Raw genomic sequence first — 13,618 nt, 5'->3', positions numbered from 1 at the left:
ATTATAAAGATTTTATGGAATTTCCAAATAGTCCGATGAAGTGTTTAGAAGGTCCGCAGCCCCAATTTATGCATGAATCGCCTGTTGCACGTGCGGGTAGACGGCTATCATGCGGTGGTAGAGGTCTGGGTGCTCGCGCATAAGAACCTCGGGGTCCCAGGCCATTGCGACGAAGATGGTATCGATACCACTGCTCAATGGCGTGGTGAAGATGTTGCCTGAGAGGGGTTAGTATGAGCTTTACCAATATTGCTGACAACTTACAAATCTGGAGACCAATCAGGAAAGAGAAGGCTACCACAACCGGAGTGTAGGCGCCGTCTGAGTTGTATTCGGGCGATGTGAAGATAAGGTAAAGGTAGGCTAAGAGCGCGCAGGCATATGCGATGAAGGTAGCTCCCATGGAAAGCACAGGTCCGATCAAGCACTCGTTGACAAGCGCATCGACACCACGATCCTTGATCATCCTATCATAGTTAGTCTCGATGTTACTGGGTGTTAAGCGACAGAAGAACTTACTTCCAGGTATCCTTCGCTGCAGCGACGTAGCTCTTTCCGTAAAGCGCGATGTAGCTGAATGCGTATCTGTTCAAGAACTCGACAGCCCAGTTGAGGATGCCAATCAAACAACCCAGGACGCAAAACAGGACCGCGCCCACCATGTTGCCATCACCGGCAGCATTGCGCTGAGCGGCCGAGCAAAGCTGACGCAGAGTCTGGATGATAGCTACAAGCAAACTTCCAAGACTGATACTGCCGAAGCTGTAGGTCACGGACCGCTTGAAAGCACCGCGGGTCGCGCCCTTTGGCATGGAGTTCGGGTTGAAATACCAGGAGCCGTATACGCCGGAGATGGTGGTGTGGATTGTGTTCTTCAGCCATTCTGAAATCCAGTACATGGCGAAGGTAACGAAAACGAGCAAGCCAATTACCTTGCCGCTTCCGCAGTCGCCGACACCGTTTCTGCAGTTCGAATTGGCACCGTTGGGTGTATACTGAACATAGATGGAGACCAGCGTGACGGAGTACCACGCGCCTAGTGCAGCAGCGAGCAGTCCTCCGACCAGTGATACGATGTAGGTGTGTCCGTACTTCTTTGACACGTCGATGGCAGTCTGCAGCATGAGGACGCTGAACGGGATCCTGGGAATCCAGCTGATGAAGCAGAAAACGTAGAAGACACTGAACAGCAGGAACACAATGCCTCCAGACCAGTATCTCCTGGACAACATGTAGATTGCCGTAACAAAGCCGAAGATGATGTTGAGTATGCCGGTGATCCAGATGAACTGCTTGGTGAACTTGCGCGCAGCCCACATGTATGCATAGCTGAAGACCGTAGCTAAACCGAGAACGAATGCGAAGAGGATGATGGTGTTCGAGTTGAGAGCGAAGTTGTTGGTGTCGCCGCCGTAGATGCCTCCGCTATTGGTACGCGCTGTGTCGCGCGTTAGTCTTCATTCCAAGCGCATTCCGTGCTGAGCGAATTGAGTACTTACAATATCCGCGAATTGAAATCACACTGACTGCGACATAGCCTAGGAAAACAGCGATGAAGAGTAGTCCCGCCCACCAATCGTTGTACTTGGGCTTGTCAAGTTTGAACGCCTGTTCGAAGCTCTGTTTGTTGTCTTGCTGGTAGCCGTTCTGCTGCTGCATGGGCGGCGGTCCCTGAGGCGGCGGCGCATAGTTCTGGCCATACTGGGGAGGTTGCTGTCCGTATGGCTGACCCTGGTAGTATGCGCCCTGCGGTTGCTGGGGTGGTGCGGCGCCCGTGTAGTAATCGGCAGCTTCACCGTGTTGCGCCATTGTGTCGATTGATGGCAGCTCTGTCGGCGAACGAAGAATGCGATGGTGAGGGGAAAGGAGAGGACGACGCTGTAAACAGAAGTTTGGGCAAGCTAGAGCGGATGATGCTTCGCGGCGTTACTAGGGACTCGCTTTTGCGACAGAGCGAACGAGACCAATCGTGTGGCTGAAGATCGGCAATGCGGCTAGTGCGAACCAGATAATGAGCGTCATGGCTGCGGGCACAGACACTCGTGCGCTCAGTGTAGTGGCTGGGCTCCATCCAAAGACGCCATGTGCGGCCTAGATCGCGCGGCTGGGAAGCTTGTCCAATCCTACCAGCATGCCTGCCGATGATCTTGATTTCAGCAATAGATTGCTGCATCGCCCGCCCACTGGTCTACCGACTTCCAATTGTCGCTGCGCTCAAGGGAAAGAATCCAGCAGCTCGCGTCATCCTACTTTCAGTTGTCTTGACAAACATCCGTGGTCGTCGCCGCATAACTTCCGTAACGACTGTACGCGTGGCTGCAAATTCTCGTGAGCCGATCGGCCGTCTTGGGTTTCGCGCACTGTCACAGCATCAGTCCACAGCCTGATTGAGAATGCCGAATTTCCGGCTTGTTATGCGCCTGGCATCAGCTGATGCAACAGGAAAGTATCCATAGACGCGGACAACGATACTGGAGAGGCATGCACGAATATTGGACGGGCGGGGACAACCATGTGGCACGGCGCATTTGAACAGGGTTGACACACAGATTCCCGTACAGGTACAAGCGTTGCATCTTCGCAATTCCCTGTTTTATCGACAGCTTCCGTCGTTCAGCATCAAGCATTCTTCCTTTTTGTTTTCTCCCTCTCTTTCCGATGCGCCCAAACGTAGAAGAACGGATATACTGTCTCTGGTAGCAGCGTGACGATCATGCCACCAATACTCCACCAGTTTCCGACGTAAGACCAGTTTTCCGGTACGTTGACATATCTCCATATGAACACCAGAAACGCCGTAATGCACCCAAGATATCTCGTAATCCTAGACTTGTCAGCGCTCGGTTCCTGGAAATGATTTAGGCAAGTAAAACGCTAAACAGGTCTGCAGACTACACTGGGATAGAATCCAGCAGATCGGAATATCTGGCGACAACGTAGGCTCCAGTCTCTTCAATCCTTCCCTTGAATGAGGTGGAACTGCGATACGCCATGATGCAAATGGGAAAAAGATCAACGTACCAAATCTCCAGACTCTGCCCTTTGGTATCCTGTCGCTGAACCAGATACAAGATCTGTCCCCAGCCGATGGGCAACTCCAGATATAGTCCCGTGAAAAACGCCGTCTTCTGCTCCCTCTCATCCGGCCACACCGTCCCAACCCACCACAAAAAGGCCATCCAAGCCGGCACCTGCCACAACAGCTTCACGATCGTTCTCTTCCTCTCCTCCGGCTTGTACGCATACTTGAGCGCGACATTGACGAACGTAATATCGAACAGAAACCACACAAAGAAGCAAGCTCTCTGGAAAGTCGTGCTAGTGCAGATATACGCGTAGTAAATCTCGTACGCCATGGTCGCGGAAAGAAACTGTACAGTACCAGCTAGGTAACGGTCTGAGTAGGTTCGGATGGTGTAGAAGATGTAGCAGAGCGTATAGAGTATACCGCAGGCTATGATCAGGAAGTCGGTTACGAAGAAGTAGGATTCGGGTGGATTCAGGGCGACATCGACTGATTGGGGTATCAGATGATACGACGACCACTCTCGGGCTATTTCGAACGGCATGCTCATGGGAATGTGTGCTGTGCGATATCGCCGGTGGCAAGATTGGGTGTGTTGTGATGCTGGAGAAGTCGTCGAAACGAGCGATTGGTTGTAGCAATTACCAGCAGAGAGAAAGAAAAAGCGACAGGAGAACAGACGCCTTGTGGAGATAGAACACACTATGCCACTAAATCCCGATTATACATTTGTCAACACATCCTGACTATGAAGTCAACGCTGACGTGCCAAGCTTCCGTCATGTTCCGAATAGGGCGAACTTTGCAGATGGTGGATCTGGAGGCCTGATTTACACCTTCCGCGAGTGCCGACTCCGCCTTCGAAGCGCAGTAACCCTTTGCCATCAGCTTGACTCATTCGCGACGTCCTAGTGTGCTGAGCACGATGCAGATGGAGATAGAGACAGCAGCCCTGCAGGGCTTCCAAGGTTTAGGGCGACACATCGACTAGACTACTTTAGGCGCTAGCGCACAGAGCAGCCACCATGTATCGGGAAGAGTCATGCCTGCAGCCTCGGCCAGCATAGAAAGTCACGACTTGAGCGACTGAACTTCCACCCTGCCTACGAAACAGAGAAACCCATCGACTTCTTCCAATATGACAGAAGCTCAACGTCCCAAGATCGGCGTCGGCGTTGTCATCCACGACAATGCGGGCAACATCGTCATGGGCGAGCGCGCAGGCTCGCACGGCGCAGGAACCCTTCAATGCCCCGGAGGCCATCTCGAGTACGGCGAGTCGTTTGCTGAAACGGCTGCAAGAGAGGTTCTGGAGGAGACTGGGCTTGAGGTGGGCAACATCAAGTTTCTGACTGCTACCAACGATGTTTTCGGAGAGGGAAAGCACTATGTGACCATTTTCGTTACTTGCACCATCGTCGGAGAAAACAAGACACCCATGGTAAGTATCTCTTCATGCTGGAGTTGAGGATAATACAATACTGATGGGTTTGACAGCCGATGGAACCGCATAAATGTGCTGCGTGGAGTTGGGTTCCGTGGAGCCAAATGTGGAAATGGGCCGGAGAACAGGCGAAAGCTGAGCAGGAAGGAAAAGAGGTGCAGAAGAATCTGTTCTTGCCACTTGTCAATCTATGGAGAGAGTATCCTGAGATGAAGGATGCGCTTGTTGGGAGATGACAACGATCTTATCGATAGTGCATTTCATCTGGGAAACTGCTCTTCGTTGTCGTGGAAATCCTCTCTACTCTACTCCACTACAGTCGCGATTGCTCATGCTTTGTGATGAGAGTGAATCAGATTCGAAGAGCACGACCTCATTCAAAAGAAAAACTGAACATACATCTACGCAGGCTGATAGACACAAACCACGAAGGAGTCTACATTGCCTAAAGATTTTGTGAAAATCAGTGTTGACATCGATGTAGACTGCAACCCATCTGTTTAGTTCCTCCTCTGAGTGGGACAGCACTACGAGTTGCTTGGCTTTTGATGGACAAACCGTACACAAGATGATAGTAGGAAAGGATAGGTGAGAGTGGTAGCACATAACTAAGCTCTAGCGCATGGTATGATGTCACAGTAAGAGAAATGCACCCCACGAGAGAAGGTATGGCGCACGCTTCTGTTTTGAAATAGTAGGTAAAATGATATATGGGTACAATGTACGCGTGGTGACATCGAGCAGTGCCATTGCGCCGGGAGACAGTCATCCTTTTTATGGCAGCCATCATTGCGCTGCGCCGTGTAAACATCAGATGGTACGAAACAAGAGACCATAGCTCAGAAGCTTCGCTCCTATCCTTTCCTGGACCTTGGGCTCCTAGGCACTAGACCCTCACCCTGCGACTTCATCTTCTCCATCGCCTGCTGAACTTGATGCTGCCGCTTTGAAACGTGCTCGTGTCGCTTCTCAACTTCTGCCTCAAACTCCTGGGCTAGCTTGCGTTTCTTTTGCCTTGCCTCCTTTGTGCGCCGAATGATGTCTTGGAACCGATCGAGGAACCAGTCGCCAGCATCCTCCCATTCGGTTGTGGGCAGTGATTGGAAGAACTCGGATTGCTGAACGGCATCTGGGTTCTGCTGTACTAACTCTAGACGCTCAACCAGAGGCTTCTGAAGATCTTCCTTTGAGGGCACAGACGGCCGGGCACGGGGATTAGTATCGAAGCTCTCGTTCCTAAGCTGCCCGTAACTCATCCCGAACAGCGTCGTGTGGTCGTAGTCTTCATGGGAGACAACCTCAGGCTCCTCGATCGGCGCTTGCTCGACCGATTGCTCTTGCGCGACGGGTTCCTGTATAGCCGGTACTAGAGGCTGGCGCTTTTGAGGCGCATGAGGCTCACTGGGCGTAGCATTGTTCCTGGGTGGGGGCTGCGTCCTGGGGCCAGAAGACTGTCGAACAAGGTGTTGCTGAGATTTGCTGGGCTGCACCTGAGTACCAGGATGAGGACCCGAATATATCGGCAGATTGGCAGTGCCATTGTGCTTGTCCGGGTGATGGGCTTGGTGTTGACTGGTGGGAAGGGCGAGGGCGTGATGCTGAACGTTTTGACCTCCAGCCTGCAGGGAAGGCGCGGCAGTGCGAGACTGCTCGCGGATCTGCGCACTATGCCGAAACAAACCCGATGGCTGCTGCGTACCCTGGCTGGCAATTGGCATGTTTCGCCTTTGTTGTTGTTGCGGGGCATGGGACGCCGGCATGTGTGCGGCTTGCTTGTTTATGTTCTGACGTTGAGGCGGAGGGGAACTGGGAGCGAACTCGTTGTGGAAGTCGGAGAGTGCTTCCTGTCCACCTTCCCACTCGGACGGCTCACCATTGGTGGTCGGGGGATATGAATCACCTCGGACAGTTGGGAGTCCACCTCGCCCTGCCTGATGCAAAAAGTCGACTTGCTCATCATAAGGAAGATGTGCAACTCTGCTCGCATGAAGGAAGTCTCGGTTTTCTTGCAGCAGTTCGTCGTCATCATAACCTTCAGATCCGTCTTCCCTATCCTCTGGCTCGTCTGCATACTCATCGTCTTCTCCTTCGATCTCCGAAGTGCCACCAAGGTTGACGACATGATCTTGCTGTGGGTAGTGCTGCTCTTTCTGTTGACTATCTTCGACTTGTACGATAGATGGGTTCACAGTAGTGTCAAGACTCTCTGCATCAGTATCATAAAGATCGCGCTTTTGACTTGGACCAGGACCTGACTGTCGATGTTGGAGGGGCTGCTGCAAGACGGCAGAGCTGTTTTGGGTAACGTTGAGTCCGCGCGCTGGAATACCAGAAGTCGCTCGAGGTTGCTGAACGGGATGTCCGTTTCTTATTGATACCCTCGCGTTTGCTGCATTGGCTTGGCGGTCGGGCTTGCCTTGAGGCTGACCAGCGGCAGGACTGCCGGTTCTCTGACGAGCGACAAAGCCCTGCATGGTGGATAAAGAGAGAGCCGCACTCACTCTATTACCTAGGTGTTTGTCGACGATCAGCTGAAGTTGAGGTTTGCGAGGTGAGTTGAGAAAGTGAGTGCTGAGGCTTGAATGGGAAAGCGCGTCTCTGATGGTGTTCTAACTTCATCCGGACAAGCCTCGGCCCCGCCAAAGTGAGCCTAGCACCGCGATGACGATATCTTATCTCCGAGTCGTGGTGTTGCTCCCTTCGCCCATGTGTGTAGACTCGTGCCCCACGAGGTTTGACATTCTACGTTGCAACCTGATATACATACAATCGCATCTGACATCATGGGTGAATGCTATCTCTACAGGCTCCCCAATGAGGCACGCTTTCCTGTCACATCAGTATCGCGTCCAACTTGCTAACCATTCCAGTTACTTCTCCACCTCCTTACGCCCATACCAACGCCCGAACTCCTACAATTGACCACCATATCGCATCGCATATACACGCTCATCCTACGTATCCTCCATAATCGGCTCACTACAGCTGCCGAGCTACATTCGCACTCGGTGCTTCTCGAATGTTTCCACCCCTCTGCGAAGCTCACCGAGCCCCCGTACTTCTGTACATACCGATGCACCGATGGCTTGAAGAGTTACGATGATTACAACTCTGCTACAAAGGAGGTTGGCAGACTGGCCGATTACAACAACATGTACTCGCGCTTCAAGCCCCATAGGCGCGATTTGGAAGCGGATGGCAGGAGAGTGAAGCGCCGACCTGGAGACGTACCTGGCAGTCGTACCTTTCCGGGGGCAGTACAGGAGAGATACGAAGGCGAGACCGTGAGACAGACACTTGGGTTAGAGGCGCATGAATTGTTCACGCAGCTGGTTGCGCAGACGAATCTTGTCAAGATCGGTTCTCACAATCTCTTCACCAACTTTGTTGACATTGAAGAAGGTGTACTCCGAGTGTGGAGAGATTGGCTGCGAGACATTGCGGCGAGGGGCTTGACGGCGAATACGGAGGTACCAAATGAGGTTGTTGAGGAGGTAGGTAAGGGTAAAGAGATCGTAAGAGAGGTAGAGGAAGAGAAAGCGGACTTGGACGACCCGCGCATCCTCTGGGTCAGTCCGAGGAAGGACAGCGGTATACGCTTCAATGTCAGGGAGCGGAAGCTTCGGAGGGACGCTCCGATCCTCATCAGCACAGATGAGGATATGCCAGTTACGTATGAAATTGAGTACGACGGTAAGTCCATGCATCCTCCTTGGTGTTGCAACGCTTGCTGATGTCCGGTAGAGCTCCTCATAAGAACGTCGCATCTCCTCTTGATGCTCGAAAGGTCTATGTTGCAGGAGGACAATTCATCTGGAAAAGCGGTTGTCTTCGGATCTTTCGGATAATTCAAGCAGTTCAAACAAATGCACGCCAATTTCAGAAGAGTCATGGTCTAGTTGGGTCCAGATCCTCGGTTCTTGGTGGAGTCACCCCTCCTTGGCGCAATCCGTCAACCACAACGCACCAGGGCATCAACGCATCCCCTCCCAACCAACGGCAAAAAGTATGCATTGTCCCAGGCACCCAGGGGCTCCAAAAATTGACCTCGAGGCGATTCGAACGCCTAACCTTCAGGAGGTTCCAGGAGAACTGGAATCTGACGCGCTACCATTGCGCCACGTGGCCTGATTGGATGGAAAAAATTGTGTCAAAAATGCGTCTTATACCCAGCGTTTTGCTCCCTACACAGCAGCTTGATGAGATGGTCTGCTAATCGCGATGGCATCATACTAGTTACAAGTCTAGTCATCGAGTCCGATCCGCTGTCAGAAAGGCCACGTCTCCAATCCCAGCGATCTGTATACGCTAATCCTACAACGTTCCTAGCATTACGCAACGGCTGTCTACCCCACTACTCCTGTTCCCTAGCCCATGTGCATCTGAAAGATCTAGACCCAGATGGTATCTCGAGTCCACCGACCATACCACAACCCTATCCTACAATTCCCCTCCTCGGTCTGTACAAGTAATCTCTTCCTCCTACCTTCACGTCAACCTGATTGGAAAAAACACCCTAGAGCCTACGTTGCCGCTAGGTCACCTACTTTGTAGACTTTTGTCTTGATGTAGCCTGCAGACCTTTTTTTTTCCCGCGTATAAGTTGCCCTGGGAATATTGTTGATACCTTTTTTTGCGTTCCGGCGGGCGACCTGCCGCGTGTTGTGCCGGCTTATGTTCACGGATTTCCTGATGGCCTTAATAGCCAACTGCTGGTCGATGCTGAGACCAGCGATTCTCTCCATGGTCTTGTCCAACGAGCTGGTGTCCAGAGTTGGCCGGCTGAAATGGTCACTCCCAGTATCGCTTCGTTTGCTGTATTCCAGGAGAGCTGTTACCGGGAGTATACCCCCGGTGGATAACTGGAATACATAGGCGGTGGTGGACAAGAAGAAGGGCAGATGTATGCGTCCGAACATCTTCGCTTGTCAATAGTCGATGATCCGCTCCCCGAAAGCATACTTGCGCTGTACATTAGTGACTACTGATCTACGATTCCTGTTGAATGCTTCCGGATGGTGGATGGCGAAATTGATTCGATTGATGACACCACCGTTGGCCGAGGTCTCTAGCCAGGCCAGTGGGATTTCAGTGGCGTACCGCTTTTGCCCAAAGATCCAGACGGTGGTGTGCGGAATGGCCATTGACTTGAGATACAAAGTGTACGAACGGATTGCCACGTTCCCGACAATCAGGGCAACTTTGGAGTTCGACAGACGGATAAAGACGTAGGCAGCGGAGTCCCAGAACTCGCGGACGTCGGCTGGCAGTTGGCGAAGAAGGGACATAGAGCTGTCCTCCCCCGGGACCAGCTTCCTATTAATGCGCCTTGGGCACACATCGACGTAAAGTAGCCCGTAGTCTCGTATAGTAGCTACATAGTAGCTAAGCTTACTATAGAATGTCTATATAGATGCGTTAGAGAGGTTATTCATTGTTCTGTACTAAAGGTGCACAGTAGAGCGTGGATCTGCTGTAGGGTAACTTGACACAATCATTAGTGTGTCGCCCAGGCTCCTAACTGGCTTGCACAGAAGGCTTGGGTCTATATCGAGCCAGTATGGTATCTTTGGGATGTTGAGCGCTGCCTAGATAGGTAGAGGTACAAAGTCAGTACATGTCTCACAAGCACTTTGTACAAACAGAACTTACTTCTGCGGCGGTTACATCTCCCCATAGCCCGTCAACAACAGGGTCTGTCAGAGGCCAAGTGTGTGGATCGACCTCTCGGACAGGTATGCGGAACGCTGGTGAGCTCTGGAGGTGCTGATTGACCGAGTCCCAAAAGGTTCTAATCCTGTGGTTGGATGTTGAGAGTATAGGGTATGCGGTCTCAAACATGCGCACAACGTCGTCGCTAGTCAGGGTGATGTCCAATAAGGCATCGTCGGAGAAAGGGACGTAAATAGGTGACCATGCACGTCGCTCATCGGCGACGGTCTGCGGATCGGTATCGTCTTTGAAGTCGTCATCTTTTGTGTAGCTCACATCAAACTCGTCCTGCTCCACTGATGATGTCTTCTGGGCAGCCGTCTGGACATTGAGAGGCTGGTGATTTCTGACCCGACCCTGCTTCCTAGGTCGCTTCCGTCGGTCCTCCCATACTTCATGCTCCTCTTGCTTCTCATGCTCCTCCCATACTTTATGCTCCTCTTGCGAAGCATACTCATCTTCTGAATCAGATCCCTCTTGAAAATCATACTCATCTCCTGAAGTGTCGTCCTCTTGGATGGTGGCCAACCTGCGCTTCTTTGTACCATGTTGCTTGTGCCGTGTACGCTCCTGATGCCGGTCTTGATCTTGATGCCGGTCTTGATCCTGATGCCGGTCTTGATCCTGATGCCGGTCTTGATCCTGATGCTGGTCTTCATTCTGATCCTGGTCTTCATTCTGATCCTGGTCTTCATTCTGATCCTGGTCTTCATTCTGATCCTAGGGGTCAAGATATCTGAGGATGTCCGCAGATAGTGCCTTCTTCGCTGTTCGAGCTAACCGTGGCCGAGATGAAGCCTGCATAGCAGTAGCGAGCGGCCGCAGTTACGTCTGATAGGTGCTGGTAGCAAAGGGGAAAGCTGAGGTGATAACAGGCGAGCGGCTGTAGTTGCAACTGGTGGGTGCTAGTAGCAGAGGGGAAAGCTGGACGGGAGATAGGCGAGCGGCCACAGTTGCAACTGGTTGGTGCTGGTGGCAGGCGGGTGGCTGTATCTGCGTCTGATAGCTCGCTAGTAGCAGCAGTTGTGATAGCTGAGGAAGCTGCATTAGAGGCAAGCAGGCGGTAGTTGCGTAGAGCTGAACTTGCTAAGCATCTGTGTGTAATGAGAATTGCACGATGTGGTACTCTGTCTCATCGTCATCACCCTTCTTTGCGTTGCGGCGGGCGACCTGGCGATTATTGTGGCGGAGCCTACGTCTGGTCACTTCTTCCACTGGTAGATCCTTGGCCTTCTACCCGGCCTTTGAGATGGACGAAGCCTTTCCGCCCAGAGCCTTGGAAGTCATTAGGATGTAGGTGGCGATGCAGCCAGTGAATTTCCGCTTAACGTCGTCCCTCTGATAGTACGTTAGGGCATCTGATGGTTTTACATTATTAGCTGCCCTAACTTTGAGGATCGCCTTTGGTTGCTTCTCATCAATTCGTGATGTCCTCTCTAGGGTTTTGTCTAAGGAGGCCGTGTCCAGAGTGGGTCGCCTGAAATGATCGCTAAGGGTGTCGTTCTTCTTTGCGTCGAAATTCCGGAAGGGCGACATCTCAAGGATGCTGCCCGTGCTCAACTGATAGGCGTACCCGGTTGTTGAGAGGAAGCAAGGCAAGTGGATTTTACCGAAAAGCTGGACTAGACAGTAGTCAAATATCCGCTCCCGGAAAGCAAACTTCCTTTGGATGTCCGTTAGGACAGACGCGCGATTCCTCGAGAAAGCTTCGGGATGTGGGATCGCGAAGGCCAGGCGCCTTATCTTCCCAGCCTCGAACTGCAGCCAAGCTAACGGGATCTCCTGCTCGAATCGTTTCTTTCCAAATGTCCACAAGACTGTATGCTCGATCTCATTCTCCTGAATGTAGGTCATGTACGCCTTGGCCGCTATTCCCCCAACGACAAGGAGGACTTTTGCCTCAGAGCAAGATATTATCTTGAAGGCATATTCCTGCCAATGTCTGCGAAGTTGAGTGGGAAGTGTTCCTGCTCGAAAGAGGGTCGCTTCACCACCCGGTACAGTCTTGCGATCTATTCGCTGGGGAAAGACGTCCACATGGAACATCGAATGCTCCCTGATATCAGCGACATGGAAACCCATCTTTGAGTACAAAAGCCACATGGAAGGGTTAGACATATCGTCGATGGTCCCATAAGCCAAGTGCACAGTTAAGTTGACGTCAGCAGTCGGATAGGAGGACAACACCATGAGAGAGTCGTTGGGGCTCCCACAGGGTTTGACTAACAACCTCCCTGACATATCAAGCCATGCAAAGTCGTCTGTAGAGTCAACCTGGTGGTCAGGAGGGTGAAGAGCTTTCTCCGCATCGGTAGCTTGGCCCCAGTAGCCATCCATTGCTGTGTTTGTAGTTGGCCATGTCGTCGGATACTTTTCGCGCACTGAGATGGTGAGCGGCGGCGATGTAGACAGGTGCTCACGAGCTGACTGGTAGAAATCCGCCATGGCACTGGTTGCAAGAGCGGGATAGCCGCGTTCTACCATCCTTACGACCTCCTCGCTAGACAGCGTGGTATCCGTTAATTCTTGATCTGTAAAGGGCAGGTAAAGCCATAACTCCCGTTCCGCTCTGGCAGCTTCTGGGTCTTCAGCAACAGCATCGTCGATGACCATGGGTGGCTCTGCTCCAGCATTATAGACATCCCATCCATATAGTTCTTCACTGTTTGGGCGCTGTATTTCCCTGGAGTCTTCTGCATCCGAACTAACTGTGGCCTTAGATAACCTCTTTCTTTTGGCCTGTGTGACCATAGCTCTGGTAGCTCTAGCGACGGGCAAGTACGATGCGCAGCTGATGAAGAGGCAGGCGGCTTGGACCGAGGTCGATGTAACGATAGACAGCAGCTTCAACCGGGTCAGTTGCTGCGGCAGCTGATGAAGAGGCAGGCGGCTTGGACCGAGGCCGATGTAACGATAGACAGCAGCTTCAACCGGGTCGGTTGCGGCGGCAGCTGATGAAGAGGCAGGCGGCTTGGACCGAGGCCGATGTAACGATAGATAGCAGCTTCAACCGGGTCGGTTGCTGCGGCAGCTGATGAAGTAGCAGGCGGCGGAGGCTTGGACTGAGGCCGATGTGATGGAACACAGCAGCTTCAACCGGGGCGGTTGCGGCGGCAGCTGATGAAGAAGCAGGCGGCGGAGGCTTGGACTGCGGCCGATGTAAGTAAAGACAGCAGCGGCGACTTAGACTGAGGCTGTCGTGAGTAAAGACAGCAGCTTCGACTGGTGTGGTACAGCATTGACAACGGCGGACGTGGGTGCACGATATTAGTGTAAGCATAGCTGCTATTCTTCTTTTTATTCCAACGATGACTGAAATGAAAAGTCCCACCATGACATGGCTGATGATTCGGTGATAGCCGTGGGTATCTAAACGTGAAATGACCTGGACGCAGCGTAATAGCCATGCGTCGTATGTCGTGTGGTGTTATCCTGAT

At 52.3% G+C, this 13,618-nt stretch overlaps 6 protein-coding genes and 1 non-coding gene across 7 annotated transcripts; 2 read left to right on the top strand and 5 right to left on the bottom strand.

Annotated features, from left to right (window-relative positions):
- Window positions 1–66: 66 nt before the first annotated feature.
- On the bottom strand, window positions 67–1,809 carry PNS1 (putative choline transporter, neither null mutation nor overexpression affects choline transport; the record flags this gene model as incomplete). Its single annotated transcript, XM_049399067.1, has 4 exons — window positions 67–218; window positions 265–467; window positions 520–1,438; window positions 1,500–1,809. 4 exons carry the CDS (start codon window positions 1,807–1,809, stop codon window positions 67–69), a joined length of 1,584 nt encoding a protein of 527 aa, XP_049254858.1.
- An 810-nt stretch (window positions 1,810–2,619) lies between these two features.
- Window positions 2,620–3,569, bottom strand: J4E88_005430 (uncharacterized protein; the record flags this gene model as incomplete). Its single annotated transcript, XM_049399066.1, has 2 exons — window positions 2,620–2,824; window positions 3,022–3,569. 2 exons carry the CDS (start codon window positions 3,567–3,569, stop codon window positions 2,620–2,622), a joined length of 753 nt encoding a protein of 250 aa, XP_049254857.1.
- A 594-nt stretch (window positions 3,570–4,163) lies between these two features.
- On the top strand, window positions 4,164–4,705 carry J4E88_005429 (uncharacterized protein; the record flags this gene model as incomplete). The annotated part of the gene is made up of 2 exons (XM_049399065.1): window positions 4,164–4,466; window positions 4,523–4,705. 2 exons carry the CDS (start codon window positions 4,164–4,166, stop codon window positions 4,703–4,705), a joined length of 486 nt encoding a protein of 161 aa, XP_049254856.1.
- Window positions 4,706–5,323: 618 nt separating this feature from the next.
- J4E88_005428 (uncharacterized protein) lies at window positions 5,324–6,943 on the bottom strand (the record flags this gene model as incomplete). The annotated part of the gene is made up of 1 exon (XM_049399064.1): window positions 5,324–6,943. One exon carries the CDS (start codon window positions 6,941–6,943, stop codon window positions 5,324–5,326), a length of 1,620 nt encoding a protein of 539 aa, XP_049254855.1.
- Window positions 6,944–7,252: 309 nt separating this feature from the next.
- On the top strand, window positions 7,253–8,317 carry J4E88_005427 (uncharacterized protein; the record flags this gene model as incomplete). The annotated part of the gene is made up of 3 exons (XM_049399063.1): window positions 7,253–7,288; window positions 7,340–8,162; window positions 8,214–8,317. The coding sequence occupies 3 exons, from the start codon at window positions 7,253–7,255 to the stop codon at window positions 8,315–8,317; spliced, it is 963 nt and encodes a 320-aa protein (XP_049254854.1).
- Window positions 8,318–8,512: 195 nt separating this feature from the next.
- Window positions 8,513–8,597, bottom strand: J4E88_005426. Its single transcript has one exon. It is a non-coding gene; the product is annotated as a tRNA-Trp (tRNA).
- A 2,817-nt stretch (window positions 8,598–11,414) lies between these two features.
- Window positions 11,415–12,794, bottom strand: J4E88_005425 (uncharacterized protein; the record flags this gene model as incomplete). Its single annotated transcript, XM_049399062.1, has 1 exon — window positions 11,415–12,794. The coding sequence occupies one exon, from the start codon at window positions 12,792–12,794 to the stop codon at window positions 11,415–11,417; it is 1,380 nt and encodes a 459-aa protein (XP_049254853.1).
- Window positions 12,795–13,618: the final 824 nt, after the last annotated feature.

The sequence above is a fragment of the Alternaria novae-zelandiae genome (assembly GCF_023758075.1).
Source record: "Alternaria novae-zelandiae strain BMP 2774 chromosome Unknown scaffold_10, whole genome shotgun sequence".
NCBI lineage: Eukaryota > Fungi > Ascomycota > Dothideomycetes > Pleosporales > Pleosporaceae > Alternaria > Alternaria novae-zelandiae.
This window is presented reverse-complemented; position numbering and strand designations above follow the sequence as displayed.